Raw genomic sequence first — 27,892 nt, 5'->3', positions numbered from 1 at the left:
CAGGTTGATAGAGGAATCGAGAATTTGGTTCATTTTGAACTAAAAATTTAAACATCCGAAGTTATTTTATTATTTGAATTTCACTTGAGAAAGCTTTAGCTCTAACGTAGCTCGGTAAGTAATTAAATTTTCCTTCTATGTCAAGCAACCGTGTGATTAGAGAAATTACAAATTAGGCGCAACTTCTCATCTGATATACTTCTCACCGTTGCAGTGTTTTTTTCTCACTTGAAAGATAGCAAAAAAATGAGAAATTCTAAATTTTAAAAATTGAGCGGAATTGATTGAAAACATTAACACGGGATGGATATACTCTGGGCAAATTTTTGAACATCGGCCAACCCATGCTTTACAGTTAGCGTTGGAAGCAGTAACAAAAAAAACTTCCTAATAACAAAATACATTATGGTACCAAAAAAGATCTATTTTGTCTCCCCCCTCATGGTTTTTTTGCCCTCCCTTCATTACAATTAATGTGTTGCTATATAGCAAATTACTATGTAAAAATAGCTTTTGCCCCGGGGCCTAAAAGATATACGACCACTAAGCTAAGGGGGGGGGGCAGAATAAATCCTCAAGAAGCTCGGAACAACTGATTTTTTTAAAGAAAAGAGGCGTCTGCTAAACATCAAAGAAAGCATTTTAAGTTCAAACCATTTCTCTGGGAAAGCATCATTTCACCTTGTTGCTTCAATTTTCCAGCACTTTCTGAAATTTTCCGAAATAAACCCGGTTTTTTGTATCCCCTCGCCAAAGCTTACCTCAAATGTTCATTTAGATACAGATTCATCTCATATTCTGGCCATTTCAGTACCTCCCACTCTTCGTTGAAGAAATTGTTCGCAATCAGTGATCTATGCACTAGAACATTATCTTGTTGAAAAGTAATGTCCTTGAAACAGTATTTTTTCTTCGCAACTTTCCAAAAATTTACGAATAATACAGAGCATTGAAATTTTAAAATTTTATAAGGATATTCTGACCATTTTTGATAATTTTTTCGTTTTTTTTTCAAAGAAATCAATTTCTTTAGAAAAATAGAAAAAAATTGGTCACTGGAAATGTGCACTGTATTATCAATAGGAAAAAAAACAACATTCTGAAATAATGAAGAGCAACAGACTAAAACAGCAAAATACTGCCGGAAATGGAGAACGCATGACTCCGACGCAGTCCAGTGTAGTTTTTAGATCTTTTGAAACATCGATACCTAAATCTTTACCGGATATTTTTGACAGTTTTGAGGGTCTTCCGCTCAATCTGTTTGCTTTGAAAATATCAGATAGCATTTTTCAGATACCGTTTATTTGCACCCTGAGATCAAGGTTTCAAGCTCAGTTCTTTCTTGTTTGCATAAAAATTGGACATTTTGTAGCCGGACAACGTGGCAAACAGTTAAAAAGAAAATCTGTTTAACAATTTTTTCTGATTAAGAGGAGGAAACGCATTTCTACTACAAATTACAAGACAATTTTAACGCGTTAAGAGAAGCCGAAATGCTGTACGTAGTTTTTTCGAACTATAAAGTATTCAATTCACCAGTGTCATAGATCATATTGCTTTGTATTCAGATCTCTTCGATTTATGCAAAATTTTCCCTCAAATATATGGGATATACATGAGTTCATCACTAAAGCTTCCGAAAAGGAAACAAAATTGAAAAGCAAAAAGTGAAAAAATGAATAACATGGTTAAGTGGATAGATAAAACTTTTCATCTGCTAAGCAAATAACTCAAAATGTTGCCTGCTTTTGCAGGAATTACACTCAACAGACTTTGAACAGGTTTGCCAAAACTGGTAATTGAAGTTTTCTTTAACTTTTTAAATATTCTTATTGAGAATATGCCCATCATTCATTGGAACCAATAAAACTCTACCTAAAAATTGAAACTCAAAGATTATTAGATCTCAATTTGAAATATCAACATTTCGAAGTGGGATAGACCATTTTCGTTTGTTTAATACGTTTATCTAGTTATTCTAAACAAAAAAATCCAACCTCTGAAAAAAGTGTCAGCTTTTGATTAAAATTGACAAATTTAGTTAATAAGCCAACAGATTTTGACAGTTTAATAAATTTCTTAGTGATTAAAACTTCTTAAATGGTACAGCATATGAAGCACGTAAAATCTATAATTATACAACCTTTTCAGTAATTTGAAGATTGAAGATAAAAATCAGATAAAATTTTTGTTCTCATTTTACTTCAGACTGTTAAATTTGTTATTGTTTAGTCAAAAAGAAATCAAAGGTACTCAGACAGTGTTGCATCTATACGTTGAGTGCTAATAAGTATTTTCATTTGAAAATTGAATTCAATGATTGTGTTTAAAATTTGTAGCAATTTTTAAAAATTGAAGCAATTTTTGATATGTTTTATTTTTTTTTTCTATCTCAGGTACAGGACGCACCTCTGTTTTGTTGTTTCTGTAGTAGTTCCACTACGAATCACCAAAGAGTTTGTTTTTAAAGTTACAGGTTTTAATGACAAGCTTAAACTGAAACCGGATATTGTCATGGTTAGTTTTTCTCATTTAACACGTTGAGAAAAATTTTATTAAGTTATATATATATATATATATATATATATATATATATATATATATTATGAAGCGCAGACGTCATAAAACAAAAAGTTGTTAAACAATCGTAAAACTATGAATTTGTCATAAAGGAAAATTCTATATTTTCTCAAAAATGGAAGTTCTGTGACCAGAAATTTGTCATATATGGAACTTCTATAGCTACAGTTTCTTCATTATTGGCAGTCATTTGACAATTATTTCTCCATAACAGTAAACCGGAACTATTGGCCGTTTTTTGGTCCATACATGAGATTTTTTGATTTTTTTGTTAATTTTGCACAAAAATCTTCGTTCGTTAATTTTGCATAATTGCTACTGCACGCATTCGCTAATCTGTTGTTCTAAACAGTAATCCCTAAAAACTTTTATAATACGCAATATCAACGTTTCCGCCTGGTATCATTATATATAAGTTGTCAATTTCACATGAAAGATATTAATTTCTTAGTCTGAGCATTTGCATTATGAGTGTTGATGAAGAATCTTCACATGAAAAAGAAGAAAGGAACAAAGAGATCGGGCCATGTTTCAACATCTAATTTTTCATAGAAAGGAGGCAGTATTGCAAAGTAACGTTTAAAACTTACGAAACTTTTGGTTAAAATTTTAGTGTACTTTTTGGTTGAAATAATTTGTTTTTAGCATAATAATTTTATGATCGAATTCATGATCATTCATCACGTAAATATAAGCATAGTTTTGTAAGTGAAATATTTTGCATGCAATGTATTTTCTTCAAAGTGCTGCTGGTCATATCATCCAGTTGAAATACTGCAAGGAGTGCTGGCAATGTCGATCCGGATGTCACATACGTCGCAACGCGAGATTTTGCTCTTGGTGATGTTGTGTTGGAGTGCTGGAGCAATCTATGAATGGGGAGGTGAAACTTGCTCGTCGCTAGAGCAAAAATCCTCTCAGATTAGAGGAAGTAAGTCTTTTCATCATAAGTCTTTCTATGACCTGTTATCTTTTTTATTATCAAATTTTGCAATGACATATGGGTTTAAGTTTAAGGCAACGTCGGCGACGAGATCACTTTCGTTTTTATATATACTGCATTCTTATATATTGTATCTAGTTTAAGATGGGCCAATCATATTCCAGCCCTGCTGAAAACAAGTTGAATTGAAGATGTACCAAATCATGTTGAATTGGGATGAGATCTTAAATAGTTTTAAGAAACTCTCAATTCATCCAAAGGTTAATATATTAACATTAACGCTCTGTCATCTTCAATACTGAATTAACCTTAAGCCATAGAATGTACTTAAGCAGAAAAGAAACATGAAAGCTTACTTAAACGTATCATCAAGTTATGAAAAACAGAGATGAATAAAGTGTTTATTTCCATCCAGACACCAGTTTTTTCTTTTAAAACACATTGTTAATTAGTTTGAGTATGAACTATAAAATACAGAACATAGTTTAAAGGCACGTATCGGGAAGGTTTAAAATTGTATTAAATTTACAATGTGTAAAAACATCTTGGCAAATTAAAAGTGATAAAATAATTAAAGATGAGAAAATGAAAAATTCTAAATTTACGTTTAACATTTGTGAGTGAAAAGAATTAACATCTACAATTGCCATTTCTTAGAAGAGTAAATTCCGCTCTAAAATCTAAGTCAAATTAAGTTTAAGCCTGAAAGATTTGAGGTTAGAATTCAATTCTGAAACCGTTGGGTCTTTTAATGAACTCGTTCAAGAAATGTTTTTTATTGTAGTATTGAGAGCCCAACCTTTTGGGGATATTCCGCCCCACGGTGGGAGGTAAATTGTTATACCAATCAATTGATTTTTCAAAAACATATGTAAATGATATAAAACATGAAATTGACGTGATCAATCTGTTCTATGTGATCAATCCGTTCTATATGATACTGATGTGATCAATCTGTTCTATCCAAGTTTAATAAAAAAATTTCAACTGCCTTTTGTTTTTTTTTGCTCTTGCGTTATCGAGTGCATTTTTAAAACATGGTGATCAAGTGTTTCACTGGAGAATAACTTCTGAAGAATTTTTTTTAAAAAGCAAGCACCAAAAAGGACACGGTATTTACATTGATTGCTCTTCTATGTTGTATAATAAAAATTTTGGGAAATAATTTAAACTGTAAATTTGAAGAGGTCAAAGAAGCTTGAAATCTGAAAAATGTCTGATAGGAAGCAATTTATGTTTCAAGATGAATTTGAACGTATTTGTTTTCAGAATTTAAAAAGTTTTTGGGAGCTCAAATAAATTGTGTTCGCAGAAAGTGATGATTGTGATTGATAGATCAGAAGAACACAGGCGAGAGAACTTATATCAATACGACAGTCACCCAGAGTGAAAAATTTTCCTTCGGATGGAGGCTATTAATAGCGAATATGGTTTTGAATTTTTTTATTAGATTAGCTTTGACTCCCTGACGATATCTAAACTTTCTTATAATAACGATATACAATTGCTTACGAAACTTTTTTTCTACTGGGTGACTCTTTTTCCAAAATCGATTTTTTCAACTTGTTTTTCTACATCCTGTACAAACGAAAACATCCAGTTCAGATCTGGATTGATTAAAATTGGTATTTTTAGAGTTTTGAATTTCTTAACTAAATGGTATATCATAAATATGGTCATCAGAATAACAGATCAACATTTTGATAAACCTCGTCTCAGCAGTCTATTTCACTTTCCATATGTTCTCCACATTTTGGTCAGTTAAAAAAACTTATCTTTGAAGGAGTTTAAATGTTCTTGACTGTCTCAATTTCTAAAGTTGCCCCACTTCATTGGTAAAAACGCAATGTTGGTCACCAGTATTTTCACTCAGCTGCCTTTGATTACTTTTAAATTCTTTTGGTAAGCTTGAAGTTGCTCTCAAACTCAGCGGAAACTCTCATGGTGCGCGCTTTAGCACGATTACCGCCGACCAAAGATGTGCAATTAGTGAGTGTGGCTGTGATAGTCTGTCTAAAGCAATAGAAAATTTATCAATTGAGAGATTATGCAGTCTAAAAATATGGCTCTTCGTTTGACGAATTTTTGTAAAACTGAACACAGATGACCTCAAATTTGAATTGACAACGCCACAATTGCAAGATCTTGCTGAGAATATTATTGATAGCGCACTCTAAACTTACGATTCGCAGCGGCATTAGTTTTGTAACTTGAACGCTCAGCCTCATTTTCGATAATTTTCAATTGCTGAGAAGAAGTCACCGTAACATCGCGAGCAGCAGAACGGCTCGAGGTACATAAGGGCAGAAAAAGTCAGGTCGGGAATTGATAACAGCAATGAGCTGTCGTTTTTCCATCTCTGGAGAAAAGTTAGCCACTGACCAAATTGTGGCGACCCCGTCCCGAATTCAATCACGTGTTGCAACGGCGTCTCCCGTTCCCTGACATGTAATTGCATGGTCAACGGATGCAACAACAGTGCCGATTGCGTAACATAGGCTGTTTTTTCTCAAAGTCGTCAACTTTTGCAAGTTTTTAGGTCACGAATGTCTTGTGACTAGTAGATCAGAAGAACCATACGACATTTAACCAGAGTAAATGGTTTTCGGATGAAGGCCGTCAGAAGCGCATATTTTTTTAAATTTTATATCGTAGTTTAGCTTTCATGATGAAAACCAAGATTCCTGATAATAACGATATCCTAATTCAAATTAAGCTTTTTAAGGTTTTGTTTTTTCCGAAATCGATTCTTTTTTCTAGCTCAAGTGCAAAGGAAAGTATCCAGTTCAGCTCTGGTTTTATTTAAATTGAGATTTTTAGAATATTTTTTTTATCTTATTCGGCAATTAACTTGGATATCATAACTAATTCAGCAGTCTATTTGAATCTCGATTCAGCAGTCTATTTCAATTTTCAATTGTTAAATGTTTGTTTTTGTTATCCACAATTTTGTCAGGGACCCAGTTGCGAATTCTATCATGTGCTGCAACGAGTTCTAGCGTTCATAACATACAACGGCCTGGTCAGCGAAGGCATCAAAAGTCACGGCAGTGTAGTGTGTGCAATTTCACTCAAAGTTCTAATCTTTATTTGAAATAATTCAAGGTAATTAACGCTCACCTTAAAATTATTACGGGTCATATTCAGGCCTGGAGGGGGTATTGGAACTGCAGTTGACGACGGGCATGATTGTGGAAGAGACAGCGACGCAATTCAATGTTTCTCTCTCACTGATGTCGGGTCTTCTTATAGTTCGCGAAGTTTTTAAAGATCTAAAGTCTCTTGGATTTGATTCTGTACAAATATTGACAAACCAAAAGAATCCAAGCTTTCGTAGAGAGCGTTTTTTCTCTGGAAGTTTGACCTATGATTTGTCTGACCAAAATCATATGACGCTATTACAGATACCACGAAAAAATTTTATGTTGATTATGAAATTGTTGGACGCTTAAAATTGAGATAGTCTTTTGGAAGGCATGCCTGCTGCCACGCGATGTCGGAACTAACTGTTTTGTGATCTTGATCCTCTTTCATAGTCTCTCTTTAGCTATTGTTAAAAAATTTTATGACCACAATTACTTCAGTTGTTAGTGTTTCGGTGCGTACAAAATAGGCAAGTTTTTGTGAACTCAAAGAAGGACGATGAATGCTGAATGCACACTGGGCTTGTCTCTATTTCTTGAATCCCTACCGTCAAACATGAGGCAACGTATTTGTTGGTTCCAATAGCAGCCCGAACAACTCAAAACCGTCGCCGCCACTGCATCTCACTTCTGTCAATAGGTGGCTTATCTGAACCGGACCAAATCTCGCATTTGTTTTGTGTGAAATAAAGGCCTTTTCAGGAACAGCATTTAGAGGGATTTGCTAATTTTGGTTGAGTTGTTGTTCTCATCAAGCAACAGAGCCGTCATCTAAGTATCTAGAAACAGATGTTTCTTATGAAGTTACACAGTGGCTCTAATTTTTAAAATAATTGGCCACAAAGTTAAAGAGAACAGCAACGGATCCGTTGGAGCGCCTTTTTGAACGTCCGGTTCATTCTGCAAAGTATTCAACGTAGTGTTGTTGTAGAGTACGGGAATGTGCTGGTAATAACAAAGTGGCAAAAATTGCGCGACGGGAAGGAATTCATTGACAGCAGACACAAGATGTGAACGCTTGATTGCTTTAAATGCATTGAAATCATCTCAAAGTTGATCTAAAGACTTCTATGAGGGTTCTTTGAAGCAGAGTATCTTTTGTAGGTAGTTTTTGGGAGAATGATTTTTTTGCCATTGCTTCTCCATTTACTCAGAACTTTCAATTGAACGTTTCCAACAATTATGTTGTTTCAGATATAACTATTTTCACCAAAACATTTTGCTATGAAAAACCTTACTACTGCACTAACTGCCACCGCCGAAATCTTTTTTTTTCTTCTGGAGTGCGCTAAATGAAGCACAGCATAATTTTAAATACGCAAAATTTGGGGAAAAACTCCACTACAGTTTGCATTTGCGAATTGTGTTATAGATTTTAACGTTGACTTCGATTGATCGGGTTTTCTGCATTGTATTGAGTTGAGTACATGTCCATTAAACGTTTTTGAGATTCTAGCATCAGTGTTTTTATCGAACGCGATAAGCTGTTCATAAACATCTTTTAGTAAAATGAAAAGCTTTTTATTCAAGATTGTTTGTGGAAGTAACTGATGACACGGGATTCCATGGGGTGCAAATATTTAAGCGATTTAATCGTAGTGTAATTTATTATCAGGTGAGAGTCTAAAAGTCGCTGAAATTTCAGCGGCTTTTCCCTATTGGCGTGGTAAGCACAAAATGTTTGCTCCTCTGTCACTTCGCCTATTTCATTTTCCTATTGTCTTCTCAATTGCTTCCTTGAAGTTGTATCCTCCCAACGCTCCCGTAATCCTTGAACTCTCCCGTAATCTTTGATCGCGATTACAATTATGTTTTTCGTGCCACGGTGGCTCGCTCTTCAATCTAGGAATTGGTTTCGATACCAAAACTAAGTTTTGAGAGTTCAAGTGAACGTCTGGGCTCTTAATGCCGTCATTTAATATGTGGGTGTACAATTGCGACAATATGTTTTGGAATTTTACAGGGATAAAGCAATAAAAAAGTCTTTTTTGTAAGGATCAGTGCTGCGTGGTGTTTGAGCTGTTTCAAAAGGCAAAATCCGGCCAAAAACAGTCTGAAGGGAGGAAAAAAATTTTCTGGAAAAGTGAAATCGATTGGCCGTTGTCCGGTTAAGATTGTGATAAAACATTTGCTTAGAGTTTTCTTTTTTAGTAAAGGGGCAAATTTACTTTTCCATATTATTTTTGCATGTGAATTCGATCATTTTTACTCAAGATTTATCATTATTGAAGGTTACTGTGGTTTAAAATCTTTTTTAGATTTGAGAGTACATGTATTTCAAAACAAAAGTGATATTATTTTTGTGCCATCAACAAAACTTCGTTCAAAATTTTGTTTTTTAAGTGAAATCATCCTCAGTGTCATTTTGTACCGCCAATAACTGTCTTGCAATCTCATTGGCCTCAATTAGCCAGCTTGTCACGAAAAGATTGGGAGATTAAATTTACCTTTTTTCGAGCTAACCTGAGCACTCATTTTAGATAGGTGTTTTGTCAATGGATTGGAAGGATGATGAAAGGATAGTCATGAATCCAATATAAAAATGAACAAAATATATCAAAATTTAATCAAATTTTCAAGAGAACCATCTGTGCCCTGGGGTTGCACATTTATTTGAAGCAACAGCACTTTTAGGCCTAATTTTGAGAAAGTTGTCTCCAACGAAATCATTGAAGATTTTTTCAAAACTATGTTTAGGCATTTTCCAAAAAATTGGATGAAAAACGTCTAATACATTTAATTTACATTTTGCAATAAAATTTATTTTCCGAAATGTTTTAGCTTCCTCATTACCAGACCGAAGTTTAAACAGGCTCTCGCGTAAAAATGGGGACATAATTACTACGCTTGCTGACATTTTTGATAAGTTTGCAACATGCGTGCTTTTTAATGAGGTATCTTCTAGGCTTTTAGTTTTCCTCGGTTGGAAAAATATAGGTACATGGCAATGTACATATGGTGGAAAACGAATTACTCATAAAACCGCAAATTCGTCAAAAATATTCTAAGAATGTTGTCTGCTTTGTTGATCGAAAATATCCAAAAGCATCTCTACAATGTAGTCTAGCATTAAAAATACAAAAAGAAAAAGAACTATACTAGTGAACAAAATATAATGTGTTCTTTTCGGCACACTTGTAAAAAGAACTGCTTATAATCGAAAGTTGTCTGAATTAAGAAAATGAAGTAAGCAAAATCAAGCTTAATCGGAAATTCTGCACGCCTAATAATGATGAAGCTCCTACATTTTAGAAAAAACTAACTTTTAAATGCCTAAAACGCTTTAGGACAAAACTTGGATAGTTGGATACCAAACTGAACTTCTTTCAATGCCACCGTATCTTTAGGTTAAAAATTGCTCTAAACAACTTGCAAGAAAAATTGGCAAAAACGTCTAAAACATTCAAGTTATTAAATTTTGCTTTTAATTTGCTTTTTCGAGAAGCATGTTTTTTTTTCATTGCTTCACCCGTCTGGGCTCTTAATGCCGTCATTTAATATGTGGGTGTACAATTGCGACAATATGTTTTGGAATTTTACAGGGATAAAGCAATAAAAAAGTCTTTTTTGTAAGGATCAGTGCTGCGTGGTGTTTGAGCTGTTTCAAAAGGCAAAATCCGGCCAAAAACAGTCTGAAGGGAGGAAAAAAATTTTCTGGAAAAGTGAAATCGATTGGCCGTTGTCCGGTTAAGATTGTGATAAAACATTTGCTTAGAGTTTTCTTTTTTAGTAAAGGGGCAAATTTACTTTTCCATATTATTTTTGCATGTGAATTTGATCATTTTTACTCAAGATTTATCATTATTGAATGTTACTGTGGTTTAAAATCTTTTTTAGATTTGAGAGTACATGTATTTCAAAACAAAAGTGATATTATTTTTGTGCCATCAACAAAACTTCGTTCAAGATTTTGTTTTTTAAGTGAAATCATCCTCAGTGTCATTTTGTACCGCCAATAACTGTCTTGCAATCTCATTGGCCTCAATTAGCCAGCTTGTCACGAAAAGATTGGGAGATTAAATTTATCTTTTTTCGAGCTAACCTGAGCACTCATTTTAGATAGGTGTTTTGTCAATGGATTGGAAGGATGATGAAAGGATAGTCATGAATCCAATATAAAACTGAACAAAATATATCAAAATTTAATCAAATTTTCAAGAGAACCATCTGTGCCCTGGGGTTGCACATTTATTTGAAGCAACAGCACTTTTAGGCCTAATTTTGAGAAAGTTGTCTCCAACGAAATTGAAGATTGTTTCAAAACTATGTTTAGGCATTTTCCAAAAAATTGGATGAAAAACGTCTAATACATTTAATTTACGACATTTTGCAATAAAAATTATTTTCCGAAATGTTTTAGCTTCCTCATTACCAGACCGAAGTTTAAACAGGCTCTCGCGTAAAAATGGGGACATAATTACTACGCTTGCTGACATTTTTGATAAGTTTTCAACATGCGTGCTTTTTAATGAGGTATCTTCTAGGCTTTTAGTTTTCCTCGGTTGGAAAAATATAGGTACATGGCAATGTACATATGGTGGAAAACGAATTACTCATAAAACCGCAAATTCGTCAAAAATATTCTAAGAATGTTGTCTGCTTTGTTGATCGAAAATATCCAAAAGCATCTCTACAATGTAGTCTAGCATTAAAAATACAAAAAGAAAAAGAACTATACTAGTGAACAAAAAATAATGTGTTCTTTTCGGCACACTTGTAAAAAGAATTGCTTATAATCGAAAGTTGTCTGAATTAAGAAAATGAAGTAAGCAAAATCAAGCTTAATCGGAAATTCTGCACGCCTAATAATGATGAAGCTCCTACATTTTAGAAAAAACTAACTTTTAAATGCCTAAAACGCTTTAGGACAAAACTTGGATAGTTGGATACCAAACTGAACTTCCTTCAATGCCACCGTATCTTTAGGTTAAAAATTGCTCTAAACAACTTGCAAGAAAAATTGGCAAAAACGTCTAAAACATTCAAGTTATTAAATTTTGCTTTTAATTTGCTTTTTCGAGAAGCATGTTTTTTTTCATTGCTTCACCCGTCTGGGCTCTTAATGCCGTCATTTAATATGTGGGTGTACAATTGCGACAATATGTTTTGGAATTTTACAGGGATAAAGCAATAAAAAAGTCTTTTTTGTAAGGATCAGTGCTGCGTGGTGTTTGAGCTGTTTCAAAAGGCAAAATCCGGCCAAAAACAGTCTGAAGGGAGGAAAAAAATTTTCTGGAAAAGTGAAATCGATTGGCCGTTGTCCGGTTAAGATTGTGATAAAACAATTGCTTAGAGTTTTCTTTTTTAGTAAAGGGGCAAATTTACTTTTCCATATTATTTTTGCATGTGAATTCGATCATTTTTACTCAAGATTTATCATTATTGAATGTTACTGTGGTTTAAATTCTTTTTTAGATTTGAGAGTACATGTATTTCAAAACAAAAGTGATATTATTTTTGTGCCATCAACAAAACTTCGTTCAAGATTTTGTTTTTTAAGTGAAATCATCCTCAGTGTCATTTTGTACCGCCAATAACTGTCTTGCAATCTCATTGTCCTCAATTAGCCAGCTTGTCACGAAAAGATTGGGAGATTAAATTTACCTTTTTTCGAGCTAACCTGAGCACTCATTTTAGATAGGTGTTTTGTCAATGGATTGGAAGGATGATGAAAGGATAGTCATGAATCCAATATAAAAATGAACAAAATATATCAAAATTTAATCAAATTTTCAAGAGAACCATCTGTGCCCTGGGGTTGCACATTTATTTGAAGCAACAGCACTTTTAGGCCTAATTTTGAGAAAGTTGTCTCCAACGAAATCATTGAAGATTGTTTCAAAACTATGTTTAGGCATTTTCCAAAAAATTGGATGAAAAACGTCTAATACATTTAATTTACGACATTTTCCAATAAAATTTTTTTTCCGAAATGTTTTAGCTTCCTCATTACCAGACCGAAGTTTAAACAGGCTCTCGCGTAAAAATGGGGACATAATTACTACGCTTGCTGACATTTTTGATAAGTTTGCAACATGCGTGCTTTTTAATGAGGTATCTTCTAGGCTTTTAGTTTTCCTCGGTTGGAAAAATATAGGTACATGGCAATGTACATATGGTGGAAAACGAATTACTCATAAAACCGCAAATTCGTCAAAAATATTCTAAGAATGTTGTCTGCTTTGTTGATCGAAAATATCCAAAAGCATCTCTACAATGTAGTCTAGCATTAAAAATACAAAAAGAAAAAGAACTATACTAGTGAACAAAAAATAATGTGTTCTTTTCGGCACACTTGTAAAAAGAACTGCTTATAATCGAAAGTTGTCTGAATTAAGAAAATGAAGTAAGCAAAATCAAGCTTAATCGGAAATTCTGCACGCCTAATAATGATGAAGCTCCTACATTTTAGAAAAAACTAACTTTTAAATGCCTAAAACGCTTTAGGACAAAACTTGGATAGTTGGATACCAAACTGAACTTCTTTCAATGCCACCGTATCTTTATGTTAAAAATTGCTCTAAACAACTTGCAAGAAAAATTGGCAAAAACGTCTAAAACATTCAAGTTATTAAATTTTGCTTTTAATTTGCTTTTTCGAGAAGCATGTTTTTTTTTTCATTGATTCACCCGTTCCGGATAGATTTTTAAATAAGCTCTTGAATAAAAAAGGGACACGGTGTTCACAAAATTTTAATTTGCTTTGAAATTCAATTTTTGTCACTTACTCGACAAAAACTTAGCTTAGCGTTTCTACACATCTTTACTTTGAACCATTCTGTTAGGTTACTGAAACATAATTAAAATATAAGGCATGATGAATTTTGTAAATCGAATAGATTAGGAGACAAATAGTGGAGTTGCACATTTGGAGCACTCCTTTTCTGATTGCAAAATCGATCACAAGTTGTAATTTTTTTTTTCAAAAACAGCGATTAGAAAACATCTGACTCGCCAATAATTTACTCATCTAGTGTTTCATTTTATAAATGAAACAGAGTTGGAAAAAATAAACCAAAAATTAGCTAATTAAGCGGCAAAGAATGCTTGATATCGAAACTTTTCAGGAATTTTTAACCATAAAGGAACATGTCTGTTTTTCATTTTTTCCTCAGCATTGCACCGTTTTGTACTCATTTCAAAACAAAATACAAAAAAGGGTTGTAATAATACCTAAAAATCTTATAATGTGTTTGTTGTTTTTGATTACGAGTTAATTCTCTAAAAATTGATTTCCACCATTGGACTTAATTGAGCGTCATTGAGGACTTAACCAAAAATAAAACACTCCCGAGCACGTTATAAATTGCAGAAATTTTGTAGTGTCAGAAGTCGAAATCCCAGAAGTTGCCGTATAAATAGCCAGAATTGGAAGCCGTATAAATAGCCAGAATTGGAATTTGATTAGCTTTGATCGGTACAAAACGTGCACGTTTCGTGTTTTACGCAATGTTAAGGGACTCTGCAGAGCAACTTCAAAATTATGGCCTAACCTTTCGGACTGCTACGCGGTTCTCAATAAATGCACGACAATTTTCACTGACTTCAAGCAGAGGCACGTAATTGATACTTAATGGCCTGAATGAATTAAGCAAATAAAATTCACAACGTTTTCTGACGTTCCGTAGAGTCCTTTAATAGAAATAATACCTAGTCAATCTCTTTTTGGGGAAAACTTAGATTTTCTTAAAAAATTTTCAGACAATTCTTGGTTCCTAATTATTACGTTGAATTGTTTTTTATTTCAAGGTATTAAAATGATCGCATGAAAAATTTTCCTCTGATTTTCTATCAAATTAGATATCAAGCAAAGTTCATTTAATTTTGTTAAGAAAATAGGTTGCTAGAAGAGAGTTAAAATTGTTACGACTAGATCAATGCTTCAAGACTTTGATATGATACTACTCTTATTTCTCTAGTCTCAAGAGTCAATTTTTAATTGTGATTCTTCTTTCTTTTATTGAAATGTCGGAAAAAGCAAGAGAAAAAATTTCGGGTAATGTAATAAACAAAAAGGGTCGTTGAATGCGGCAGCTGTGATTATAAATGTGATTATAACTTAGCTTAGCGTTTCTACACATTTTTACTTTGAACCATTCTGTTAGGTTACTGAAACATAATTAAAATATAAGGCATGATGAATTTTGTAAATCGAATAGATTAGGAGACAAATAGTGGAGTTGCACATTTGGAGCACTCTTTTTCTGATTGCAAAATCGATCACAAGTTGTATTTTTTTTTTCAAAAACAGCGATTAGAAAACATCTGACTCGCCAATAATTTTCTCATCTAGTGTTTCATTTTATAAATGAAACAGAGTTGGAAAAAATAAACCAAAAATTAGCTAATTAAGCGGCAAAGAATGCTTGATATCAAAACTTTTAGGAATTTTTAACCATAAAGGAACATGTCTGTTTTTCATTTTTTCCTCAGCATTGCACCGTTTTGTACTCATTTCAAAACAAAATACAAAAAAGGGTTGTAATAATACCTAAAAATCTTATAATGTGTTTGTTGTTTTGGATTACGAGTTAATTCTCTAAAAATTGATTTCCACCATTGGACTTAATTGAGCGTCATTGAGGACTTAACATAAAAACAAAACACTCCCGAGCACGTTTTAATTTGCAGAAATTTTGTAGTGTCAGAAGTCGAAATCCCAGAAGTTGCCGTATAAATAGCCAGAATTGGAAGCCGTATAAATAGCCAGAATTGGAATTTGATTAGCTTTGGGCGGTTCAAAACGTGCACGTTTCGTGTTTTACGCAATGTTAAGGGACTCTGCAGAGCAACTTCAAAATTATGGCCTAACCTTTCGGACTGCTACGCGTTTCTCAATAAATGCACAACAATTTTCACTGACTTCAAGCAGAGGCACGTAATTGATACTTAATGGCCTGAATGAATTAAGCAAATAAAAATCACAACGTTTTCTGACGTTCCGTAGAGTCCTTTAATAGAAATAATACCTAGTCAAACTCTTTTTGGGGAAAACTTAGATTTTCTTAAAAAATTTTCAGACAATTCTTGGTTCCTATTTATTACGTTGAATTGTTTTTTATTTCAAGGTATTAAAATGATCGCATGAAAAATTTTCCTCTGATTTTCTATCAAATTAGATATCAAGCAAAGTTCATTTAATTTTGTTAAGAAAATAGGTTGCTAGAAGAGAGTTAAAATTGTTACGACTAGATCAATGCTTCAAGACTTTGATATGATACTATTCTTATTTCTCTAGTCTCAAGAGTCAATTTTTAATTGTGATTCTTCTTTCTTTTATTGAAATGTCGGAAAAAGCAAGAGAAAAAATTTCGGGTAATGTAATAAACAAGAAGGGTCGTTGAATGCGGCAGCTGTGATTATAACTTTTAGGTATTCAATTAAGGTTTACTTGGGAAAAATAAAAAATAGACCTTTTTAATAACAGTATTTTTTATGGAAACTTTGTAACCACAAAACGGTCCATAAACATTATTATAGCGTTTTACGTTAAGTAAGAGACCATAAAAGTAAAGTATAGGATTTTGACATTTCATGCACAAAAATGTTTCGAAAGTGCAGGTGGACTTTTGGACTGTTTATCAGCCAAACTCAAAAATTTTTATAGTCTTTGTATGTTTAGTAGGTTTCCAGGAAAACCATAAGTGGCATTTTATGGTTAGTAAGTTTCTTTTATGGCGGCCAATCCGGGTCCTCATTTTTATTTTGTATGTTGATAACCATTTCTTTTCTGATCCTTTTACAGCTGAAATCTGGTCAACAATTCAATTTGATTTTTTTTGAATCTAATCAAACTGACTCTTTAAAAAAAGAAGATCAATATTTTTTTGAATGTGCTGTAATGGTTCTACATTGCTGTATGGATGGTTATGATGTGGGAGATGCTGAACTAGCAAATATATTAACAAATGTTTATATTTATTTTATTATCTATCACTCTGATTGCAGTTTGTTCTACTTGCTTTTTTTTAAATTCATTTTGTGAGTTTCAGCTGGATGTGTGGGCAAAGGCACAATACCAACGGGAAATCCGAATTGCAAGTCATGCGTGTTCAACTATCAGTGCGAAAGTGGGCAGTGTCTGTCCAGAGCCAAGAAGTGCTACGAGCAGGGAGCTAGTTGCTCTAAAAAACCCACAGTAAGTACTGGATGTAAATTTACTCTAACGATTTATTTAATTAGTCTAACACACTAAGGCTCCGTGATGTGCTTTTTTCACATAAGATTGTCCTGGGCCCTCTACGCAGCTAAAGTTACTCAATCTTTTACCCGGGCCAAGTCGTCAGCGATATAAGTACCCGGACTGAACGTCAAGTTTTAATTGTTACTGAAAAAAGTCTTTTTGCAAGTCTTGGATCAGTTCTGTATCAGAGCCCTGATCATGTCATCTTTAAAAATGGCACATAGCTGAGTAAGCCGAGCCAAAGTAAGTCCGGAAAACACGAAAAATAACCAAGAAGTCATTCAAAATAGGTCCGGAAAACGCAAAAATAGCCGAGAAATAGTCCAAAATAGGTCCGGAAAACGCGAAAAAAGCCGGGAAATTGTTAAAAAGGCAACAAGATTTAACAAATACTACAATCAATTCGTTCAGTAGCTTTATTTGTTTAAGCCTTTCTAAACTCAGGTTGACACCCCTATGTAACACTGAATTGGTTGGAAGTACGAAAACACCAACAAACGTTGTTTTTTAAATTCAATATATATGAAAAATGTCAAGGACACTGTGACTTCTCCTTAGCAAGACCCCGGCATTTTACAACAATCATAATAATCAAACTGGACGGAAGTAGCATACTTCCAAAAAACTGTAACAACAAAAACAAGCGAAACAAAACATAACTGGATTACATTATTAATCAAAACCGTTCCGAAATCAAAAGATCTAATTAACCCCTCCTTCACTTACTCAATAACATTTTTGGCGCCCAACCCAACAGCTTCGAAACCACACCTAAAGCTAAGTATTGTTTAAAAAAAATACATTCTCCAATGAGCTAAGCGGATGTGCACCATGATTTTTTTTCAATGTTTCAGAATATCAAAGGATCAGAAATTAGACTTGTTTAATAGCAATCAGACTATGGTGGGGTAACTACACAAAAAGACACAAAAAGACAAAGATAAAGATTGCAACATGTTTTAATTTCGCTTATTGCTTTTCGGTTTTTCTGGTGTTTTACCCACCCCGAGGATCTCTTTCTGGTTGGTCGTTTTCTCAACCCCCCACTTGCTTTTCGGTTCTTCTGGGGTTTTACCCACCCCGAGGACCTCTTTCTGTTTGGTCGTTTCCCCAACCACCCACTTGCTTTTCGGTTCTTCTGGGGTTTTACCCACCCCGAGGACCCCCTTCTGGTTGGTCGTTTCCCCGACCCCCACTTGCTTTTCGGTTCTTCTGGGGTTTTACCCACCCCGAGGACCCCCTTCTGGTTGGTCGTTTCCCCAACCCCCACTTGCTTTTCTGTTCTTCTGGGGTTTTACCCGCCCCGAGGACCCCCCTTCTGGTTTGTCGTCTCCCCAACCCCCCGCCTTCTTTCCGGTTCCTCTGGGGTTTTACCCACCTCTAGGACCCCCTTCTGATTGGTTGTTTCCCCTACCTCCGCCTTCTTTCCGGTTCTTCTGTGGTTTTACCCGCCCCAAGGACCCCTTCTGGTTGGTCGTATTGATAAATTCCGGCTTTCGGTAGGTATTGGCAGATTCCGGCTTTTGGTAGGTATTGGTATGCTCCGGTATTTGGTAGGTATTGGTTTTGGTAGGTATTGTTAAGTTCCGGCTTTTGGTAGGTATTGGTAAGTTCCGGCTTTTGGTAGGTATAGGTAGGTTCCGGTATTTGAGAGGTATTGGTTTTGGTAGGTATTGGTAAGTTCCGGCTTTTGGTAGGTATTGGTAACTTCCGGCTTTTGGTAGGTATAGGTAGGCTCCCGTATTTATTAGGTATTGGTTTTTGTAGGTATTGGTAGATTCCGGCCTTTTGGTAGTTATTGGTAGGCTCCGGTATTTGGTAGGTATTGTTTTTGGTAGGTATTGGTAGATTCCGGCTTTTGGTAGGTATTGGTTCTGATACGTATTGGTAGTTTCCGGCTTTCGGTAGGTATTGGTATTTGATAGGTATTGGTTGGTTCTAACACTCGTAAGGCATTGATATCGATTGGTATCAGTATGTTCTGGCGGTAAAAACTACAACTGTTACCACCAAACATTCCTGATTTTACTCGGTTTGTCTGAACTACTCTGACTTCTCATTAATGGTTGAGACGTGGTCAACCTCAAACAATACAGTGCTTAAAATGAGTACTAGTTAATCCAATTTCCCAGATGGAACAATGTTAACTCAACATTTCATTGGTACTTCAACAGCAACCAAGTCAAATGAACAGAAACTTTTGGAAACATCTAAACTTATGATCGAAAATGACATCAAACTACATACTGACTACCTTATCGCTGCTATAGAGTCCTCAGAAGATATCGAAACTTTAGAGGAAACAGTTAATGAAATTAAGGAAATGCAGCAGAAGCTTGAACCAGTTGTCACTGACATAATCAGTGGCTTGAAGCCTGGTGAACAAGATATTATGTCCAGAGTACAGAGTCGTTTGAATATAGACATAAAACAGACTCTGACACTATTCCGACAACACGTTAAAGAGAAAAGGACGCCTCTTCAGCATACCTCATCTTGTGGATTATTCTTGAACTCCAATGAGATCATAGAAACAAATGACAACACCTTGTCACATTTACAACAACGCCGCACTCATTTTGTCTTTGACGACACTCTTTCGACTGATCCCACCACTCAAAGCAATACGTCAGCGCCCGCTGCGAATTCGCGTTTTGTCAGCTATGGTTATACTGCACCCGGTGGTTCAACTCTACCTGTCAACAGCACTTCATTCACCTCAAATTTTAAGATATCAGCTGCACCCTGCAGTGCATCACAGCAATCGTTCTCAATTTTTCCTTTCGGATTTCCCTCAACTGATAGCAACTCATTTGGACAAAATAACTCTTTTGCTTTAACACAGCCAAGCTTCAGTAATATTCCTAACACATCAGTTACGCAGATGCCATTTGCTTCTATACACAATGTCTCAATGTCTGCTTGCTTTCAAAAATCCGTTCCCAAGTTACATGCGGACCATTTTGATGGTGGTCCAATAAGCTGAATGAAATGGTACAGCATTTTTCAAGCTACTATTGACAGAGCACTGATGACATCTTCTGACTGAAAAAATGATTCACCTAAAATCAATATTAACAGGGAAACGAAAGCCCTCGTCGACGGCTATGGTTGCAACGGTGAACTATACGCTTTAGCACTTCATCGCCTTCAAGAACACTTTGGGAATCCAAAGCGAATTGTAAACGCTTTCCTTGAGAAACTGAATAGATTAAAATCACCCAATTTATCCCATCCAGAGAGCTACACGCACTTCTCTTCTTTTCTTATGACAATGGTGGATACCTTTCAGCAATTATGATTCGTTCACGACCTTCATTCAACTACGAACCTAAGTGTGGCGCTAGCGAAATTGCCCAATCCCGTACGTCTTGAGTGGAACAAATTTGTGTTAGAAAAGGACTTCCAGCAACCAACTTTACAGATACTCTATGACTGGCTTCTGAACTACTCCAAAGCTTGTCGAGAGTTAAACTCTATCCTCCAAACTTTTCAATCAAGCCACGCACAATCATCCTGGAAAATTTCTCCGAGTGTACAAAACTACACATCAGCTACAAGTGGATGGAAAACTAGTCAATATAAACAGTCAAATAGCAGTTCTAGCAGGAACTCGACAGTTGAAGGCAGGCAACCTACTGTGAGACTTTGCCCAAGCAATGAAAATTGCCGATTCCTATACAAGTGTACTCACTTCCAAGCTCTCCCAGCGAGCATTCGCAGAGAGCACATAAGAAAATTTGGATTATGTTTCAACTGTTTTGGAAACCATCACGTAGAAAAGTGCACTTCCAAAAACGTTTGCCGTAGCCACAATTGCGGTATGAAACACCACACTCTTTGCACGATAGTTTTGCTAATAAATCAGGCTTAAAAAAGTTTAATGTGAAAACTTTAAACTTACAAATAACAAGACAGGTAGCCGTTGTTCCTGTACAACTCAAAAACGGTGATAAAGTTTTGGATACTTATTCTTATTTGGACAATGGTAGCTGCCAAAGCTTGTTGCTGAGGTCAACTGCAACAAATTTGAATTTAAACATGAATAACATTGGAAAAATGCCACTTAGTGGCTATCATATGACTGAAGAAATCGATTGTGTACCTGTAAAACTTCAAATTAGACCCTTACAAGGGGAACAGTCATTCGTACAAATAGACGTTGTCGCCGTTCCGGATCTCAATATGTCACCCGTTGATACAAAGAAACTGAATCGCCTCTGTGATTCCTTTGAACACCTCAACCATATGTTTCCCAGACATAGGGGACAAAAATGTTTCCATCATTCTCGGAATTGATAATCTAGATCTGATACACTACAAACAAATAGTTAAAGGACCCAAGAATGCGCCATGGGGAGTTGAAACCCAACTTGGTTGGACATGCGCTGGAAAAACTGACTTAATCCCAGATGATTGCAATCCAGTTCAGTTCACTCAGCTAAACAACCATCCTAATATGGACAACAGTATGTTCAATTTGGTCTCCGATTGGATGAAAATTGAAAACTTAGGCATAGCATCATCCAAGAGGCAATGTCTAAAAATGACAAAAGATCCCTTGGTATTTTAGACAATACCACTAAACTCGTCATTGGTCTTTATGAAGTTGGTCTTCTATGGAAAGAGAACGCCGATCTCCCAAATAACAGATGGCTTGCGGAGAAACAACTTCATCAGCTCAACAATAAACTTTCAAACAATCCAGAATTAAAGCAGAAATACGAGGAAACGCTCAAGAAAGAGTTGCAGAACGGCCATTTCCGAAAAATTAATCGAATAAAAGAACAACCAGACGAAAAGAATTTGTTCCCTCCTCATCACCCCGTGACTAATGAGAGCTAACCTGGAAAAGTACGCCATGTCGCTAATGCATCAAGTGTGTTTCAAGGTCAGTCGTTGAATTCTAATCTTCTGAAAGGTCCAGATTTGATGAGCAATCTTACCGGTGTAATTTTGAGATTCCAGGAGAACAAAGTAGAGCTTTCCGCTGATAGTGAACAAATGTTCATGCAGGTTAAAGTAGCTCCCGAAGACAGAATATTCCTCTGCAACAATGATGGTCGTATTGAAACTTACGAGTACACCAGTCACATTTTTGTAGCCACAGACTCACCATGTATTGCCTCATATGCTTTGCAAAAAATGGCTCGGGACAACGAAGAACAGTTTCTAGATGCTCTCAAATATGTAGAAAGCAACATTTACTTGGATGATCTCTGTGTTTCCACAAATTAACTCGAAGTTGCTCAAAAAATAGTGCAAGGCATGAGAAAGGTTCTTTCTAAGGCAGGTTTCAAACTAACCAAATGGAATTCAAGCAGTCCTGAATTTCTAAATTCAATAGAACCTACAATAAGATTACATCCAGACAACGCTCTCCCTCAGAACCAAAAGGTACTTGGCTTACCATGGAACGCAGCATTAGATTGCTATGTCATTGAAAGTAAACTAAATCAAAAAATCCAGATTACAGGCAACATAACTCAAAGAGTATTACTCAAGTTGGTGATGTCTTTGTTTGATCCCCTTGGGTTCATAGCGCCTCTAACAATTTGTCTACGAAAAGTTTTACAAGCCGCCTGGAACCATTGTCCAAAATGGGACAAGCCCCTTTTATTCGATAACATCCAGGATTTCAGAAGTTTAAGGGAAGAAGTTCCGGCATTTAAGGAGATCTAAATTCCTAGGAAATATTTCCTAGATAAAACTGTTAGCTCAAATGAGCTTCATACCTTTACTGGCGGTTCGGAATACGCCCTTTCTGCCGTCTCGTACATGCGAATTGAGCACTCGGATCGATCGATCTCCGTTAAATTTGTTATGGGCAAGGCTCGTGTAGCCCCAATAAAAAAGATAACTATCCCCAACCTGGAATTGAAAGCCGCTGTATATGGAGCTCAACTAGCCCAGTTTATAAAAGAAGAACAAGATATAGAGTATTCAGATTGTGTTTTTTGGTCTGACAGCACAACAGTCCTGTACTGGCTGAGAACACCTGAAATGCGCCATAGAATGATTGTTGCAAATAGAATAGCGAAAACTCTAGATGTCTCCTCCGCTTTCGATTGGAAGTACGTTTCATCCACAGCTAACCCTGCAGATGACGGAACTCGAGGATATAGCGTTGAGCAAATGACAGCAAAATCTCGATGGATTTCGAAACCGTCATTTTTGAGTCAAAAAAGTTCTGAGTGGCCAAAACAAGAAATTTTGCATGCCTAACAAGTAAAGGTTGTTTCGTTTTTTTTTGTCGCGACAAGATTTAGCAGTTGGAACAAAATAATACGTGTGATAGCAGTCTGTATCCTTTTTGCGGACAAATGCAGGAAACGCAACGCAGAAATGAAGTTAGGACATCACATTAGAGCTTATCTGCACGTAATGTACAATATTCAGAAACAAGATTTTCAATCAGAATACATGTTGTTGAAAAAAGGATTTGAGATCTCTGGTGCTAGGAGATTGAAAGCCCTGTCAACTTTCCTAGACAAGAATAATTTATTAAGAGCACCTGATAGCTTGACAAAAGCAAGTCTTTTGATGACCGCTCGTCATCCCATAATACTTGACGGTAACATTGCTGCAATTAAGCTGCTGGTACAACACACACACAAGAAATTAATTGTCATTGTGGTCCCAAGCAGACTAGAAACACTCTCATGGAATACTATTGGATAATTCGCTGTAGAGCAGTTGTTAAACTATACGCCACTGTTTGCCAAGTCGTAGAATGCTGCAAGATGTTAGCAACCCCCAGATGGCTGATTTACCCGCCGAAAGATTACCCAAGAAAAATCAGTTTGTCTTTGAAACAACTGGTCTCGATTTCATAGGACCTTTTCCTGTTAAAAACAATGGCAAATTATCTATCCGATATATTTTGCTCATCACCTGTCTTGTTGTTAGAGCAGTACATCTTGAAGTTTCGAATGATCTCACAACAGACTCTACAATCAACTGCATCAGGCGTTTTTAGCCGCAGAGGAAAACCCAACAAATTTGTCTCAGATTGTGGCAAGTCATTTGTTGGTTCAAACAACGCTCTGCAATCTAGCATCGCAGAACTGAAGGAATCAAAATTATTTGCAGCTAAGCTACATCTATTGAATGTGGAGATAGATTAGAAATTTAATCCCCAAGCTGCTCCCCATTTCAATGGAATTTGGGAGAGATTGGTACAAATTTTTAAACTATCACTTTACAAGGTCATTGGTTCGAGAACTTTAACTGACGAAATTCTGAAAACAGTTTCTTGCAAAATATAGGCGAACATGAACTCCAGGCCTCTCACAAATGTTCCAAACGATATAAACGACCCCTTACCACTGACTCCAAATCATTTTCTCCTAGGTTGTTCATCCGTTAACTTTTCTCCTTACGTCTTCATTGGTAAAAAGAAAAATCTTTCAAAAAGTTGGCGTTCAGCACAACAAATTGCAACTCACTTTTGGAATCGTTTCCTACGGGACTTTTTACCAACTCAACAAGTACGTTGTAAATGGCATAAGACGTCGAAAAACTTACAGGTGGACGACTTGGTATGGATTCTAGAAGATTTCACCCCTCGTGGCCTCTGGCCTTTGGCTAGAGTCATTCAAGTTTTCCCTGGCACAGACGTGATTGTCCGATCAGCTAAAATGAAGACGTCATTCGGAGAACGCATTAGACCCGTTGTAAAACTGAGCAAAATTTTTGCAAAATGAAACCCAAATTTCGGCATAAACAAAACAGTCTCTTTAAAGATAGGAAATTTAGGGACAACAATTTGCCCTTCTGAAGAAAAAGTGGCTACTCATAATTTCATGGCTTCTGATCAACACGTTACACCCTCTTACGTTCTGGATTGTCATTTACAAACCAGCAGATCGATTTATCACATCTTTATGTTCCATTGATCATCCCTTATCAACAGCCCATTTCAACTTGTTATTGGTGTTATTTTCTCGCAGGTTTAAGACCCACCCCTCTTACTTTCCTTTGACAATGGAGGTATTTTGGTTAGTATTTCCGATTATTGATTTGGTTGGCTCGTTTTTACGAACCACCAGCTTTAATTTGTACCCTTATATTTCATTACAGTCAATTTTTGTTTTTCTTCTTGTTTCAATTTTACGGACGATTCAACACGCTGCAATCAGACATTTTTATTCTTTCTTTGCAATCATGCAAATGGGGCCGGTGATGTTAAGGACACTGTGATTCTTGTCAGCAAAAGCCCGGCATTTTACAACAATTATAAACATCAAACTGGACGGAAGTAGCTGACTTCCAAAAAACTGTAACAAACGTTGTTTTTTAAATTCAATATATATATAAAATAAAATGAAAAATAAAGCCATCGGAAATAATTTTTTTTCGTTTTAGAGCCAGAGTAAGGCTAAATGAGTTTTTTAAGGAAGTAAAACATGAATGAATGAATATTTTTGGGGGTCAAAACAAAAAAAAACCACGAAGCAATAAAACGACAAAGAAAAAAGTAGAAGCATCGTTTTCGAAACGGCCAATTACAACTCGCCTTAACTCCCTTTCATCCAGCCAACAACTCGCGATTAGCCTACAGGTACGTGCAGTGAAACTTTTTTGATCAATTTGAAATTTCCGCTTAAAACATTTTAAGACTTGCCATTTCTCGGGCTAGTTTTGGACAAGACTTGGAGGCTTGGCAAATCTTAAGTTTTGAGATAAGAGAGTTCAGCTTTGATTAGCCCACCAAAGACGTGTATTTCAATGGAGAAGTAGTGATTAAGACTTGTATTTAAATAAAACATTTAATTATTATTCAGGCAGGCTGTAAAAACTGTCCAAGTAAGACGACTGCTGACCTGAGTCAGTGCAACTGCAAAAATGAGGACTTCCCTAACAACTGGGTTCAGTGCACTAACGGCTCAGATTGGATGGACCAGTATGATCTCTCGCCCGCAGACAGCTACAAAAGGTAGTGACTACTTAAGATGCTGAACTCCCTAAGAATCAACCAAATGGCTATGGTGATTTGATATTGAACATGCGCTCGTCCATATAAAAATAATTTTTCCTATTTTCTTTATCCAGACAATAAGATTTGTTCAAACGAAGAAGAGCGTCTGAGATTATATTTAAAACGTTATCGTAATACGAGGAAGTTGAGGATTTGCTGAAGAAATAGCTCCAGGGATTTTTATGCAATTAGTTATTTGTCACTCTGATTTTCATTTTTATTATCTTTGACTATGTGCAACGAGGAGTTATCCTAATTTTAATAGCGAGCAGTTTAGGTGCAGGGCTTTCTGCCTGAAAACAATTAATGTGAACAATGAGCGCCGACCAGACCATAAATTTTAGTCCCAAAAAACGTGAAAAATAATCAATTTTGATCTGCATTTAAAGGTGAAAACACTCAAAACACTTGATTTTTTGAACTGTATGATCGTTTTGACCGGTATTTTGAATACATGGCCGGTTTTGACAGTTTTTTTGACCTTTTTGAATTGACCTTTTTTGACCCAGATTGTTTGAAAAATGGCTGTTTAAGCTCGAGTAATATGGACTTTGTAACGTAATGATATCTGTAACTTGTTTGAAATCTACTTGAAAAAATGTCAATCTGTTATCTTATTCTTATTGTTTGACTTTCTATTTAGAAAAATGAACCATGATGGTTCTCTGCTCGAGAATGATGAATTCGCTATCTACTCCCAATGTTATCACAATAAATTCAGACAGGATGCCGCCAAACTCAATCCAGTCAGGTGGAATAGTGGATTGGCCTCATTTGCCACAGAGTGGACTCGGGTCTTGAAGGAGACCAACAACTGCAAAATGGAACACAGCTCTGGTGGTCAAAGGTCGGAATTCATTCAAATCTAATGTTGCTAATGTTGGTTTACAAATGATCTCTAAGCTGTTGGAGTTGGATCTTTCCACCTGTTGATGGGGCGGTCCACTTTTATTTTTCACACTTCAGGAAATCTAACTGTTTATAGGTCTGATGGAGGCGAGTTGTATTATATTTTTGTATTGTCACTTTGTTGAATTTTCTCTTCAAACATTTCCTCCTGTTTTATTGTAAGAGTAGTGGTGGTGTGGCGGTCTAATTTTTCCATCGGGGTAAAAATGACGTCATAGTTCATGGAGGGGGGTGGGGGTGGGTGGGTGGGGGTGGGGGTTTAATACGTTTGGAAGGTCTTCTGAGTGTCATAGATATCGTCCGTGGTCTAAAAGACTGAAGAGTATGTCAGAGCTAGCTTACGAGGACGGTCAAAAATCCGACAGCTCAACCGTGATTTACTAAACGTATAATTTCTAAACGAAAAACTGGATTGTAAATTGCTTAGTTCTCTAAAGTTATAGCTTTTTTGAATATGTAATTATTTTTGAGATTTGTGCAGGAAGAACATTGGTGGCTTCAAGTACTCTGGCGAGAACCTCTTTCGGCTCAGCACTACTGGCACCATCAAGAACAACGACCTGCCCAAATTTGGACAAAAGGCTGCAAATGGATGGTACTCTGAGATGAAATTCTACCAATACGGAGGACCTGGCAACACCTTTGGCTTCTGTGAATACAGGAACAACGAAAAGGGCAACGCTCAAGTTGGACATCTTACTCAAGTTAGTTTTAAAAAAAATTGTTTAGCTGTCACTATTAGCACATTCAGTTTCTATTTCAATTATATTTCAATATATCTTTAATTTTTATTCTCAGGTTTAGCATAAAGTTCTTTTTCAGCTTTAAAAATAAGCCATGTCTGGGATACGACGATAGTTCTCTAAAAATGCAATTTCTATCTTCAGCTATCTTAAGAATAATTGAGAAAACTTACGAAACAGCAAAAGTACTACCCTTTGGTTATTTCTCAGAAGTGTTGAATTGAATTGAAATAAGTCTATAATTGCTTGGTTCCTTTATACCTATAGTGGTTTGGTTCAGCAAAAATTGATCTGATTAAGTTTTGACTTTTTTCAAAAAACTGAACAATCTTCTAATTAAATTGATTTATCAATCAGAGAGAACTTGGCACGTTTTCACAAATGACAAAACTAAATATTCCGCATATT

The 27,892-nt window shown here is 35.7% G+C and overlaps 1 protein-coding gene across 1 annotated transcript; it reads left to right on the top strand.

The window, feature by feature from the left end:
• Positions 1-27,445, top strand: LOC142356907 (uncharacterized; the record flags this gene model as incomplete). Its single annotated transcript, XM_075408661.1, has 6 exons — positions 1-114; positions 3,328-3,514; positions 16,662-16,807; positions 25,639-25,790; positions 26,476-26,679; positions 27,223-27,445. Coding segments are annotated over exons 2-6 (864 nt in total), but the record flags the coding sequence as incomplete, so codon positions are not given.
• Between the last annotated feature and the right edge of the window lie 447 nt (positions 27,446-27,892).

This window comes from Convolutriloba macropyga, unplaced genomic scaffold (assembly GCF_964194025.1).
Source record: "Convolutriloba macropyga unplaced genomic scaffold, txConMacr16.3 SCAFFOLD_2819, whole genome shotgun sequence".
Taxonomy (NCBI): Eukaryota; Metazoa; Xenacoelomorpha; order Acoela; family Convolutidae; genus Convolutriloba; species Convolutriloba macropyga.
This window is presented reverse-complemented; position numbering and strand designations above follow the sequence as displayed.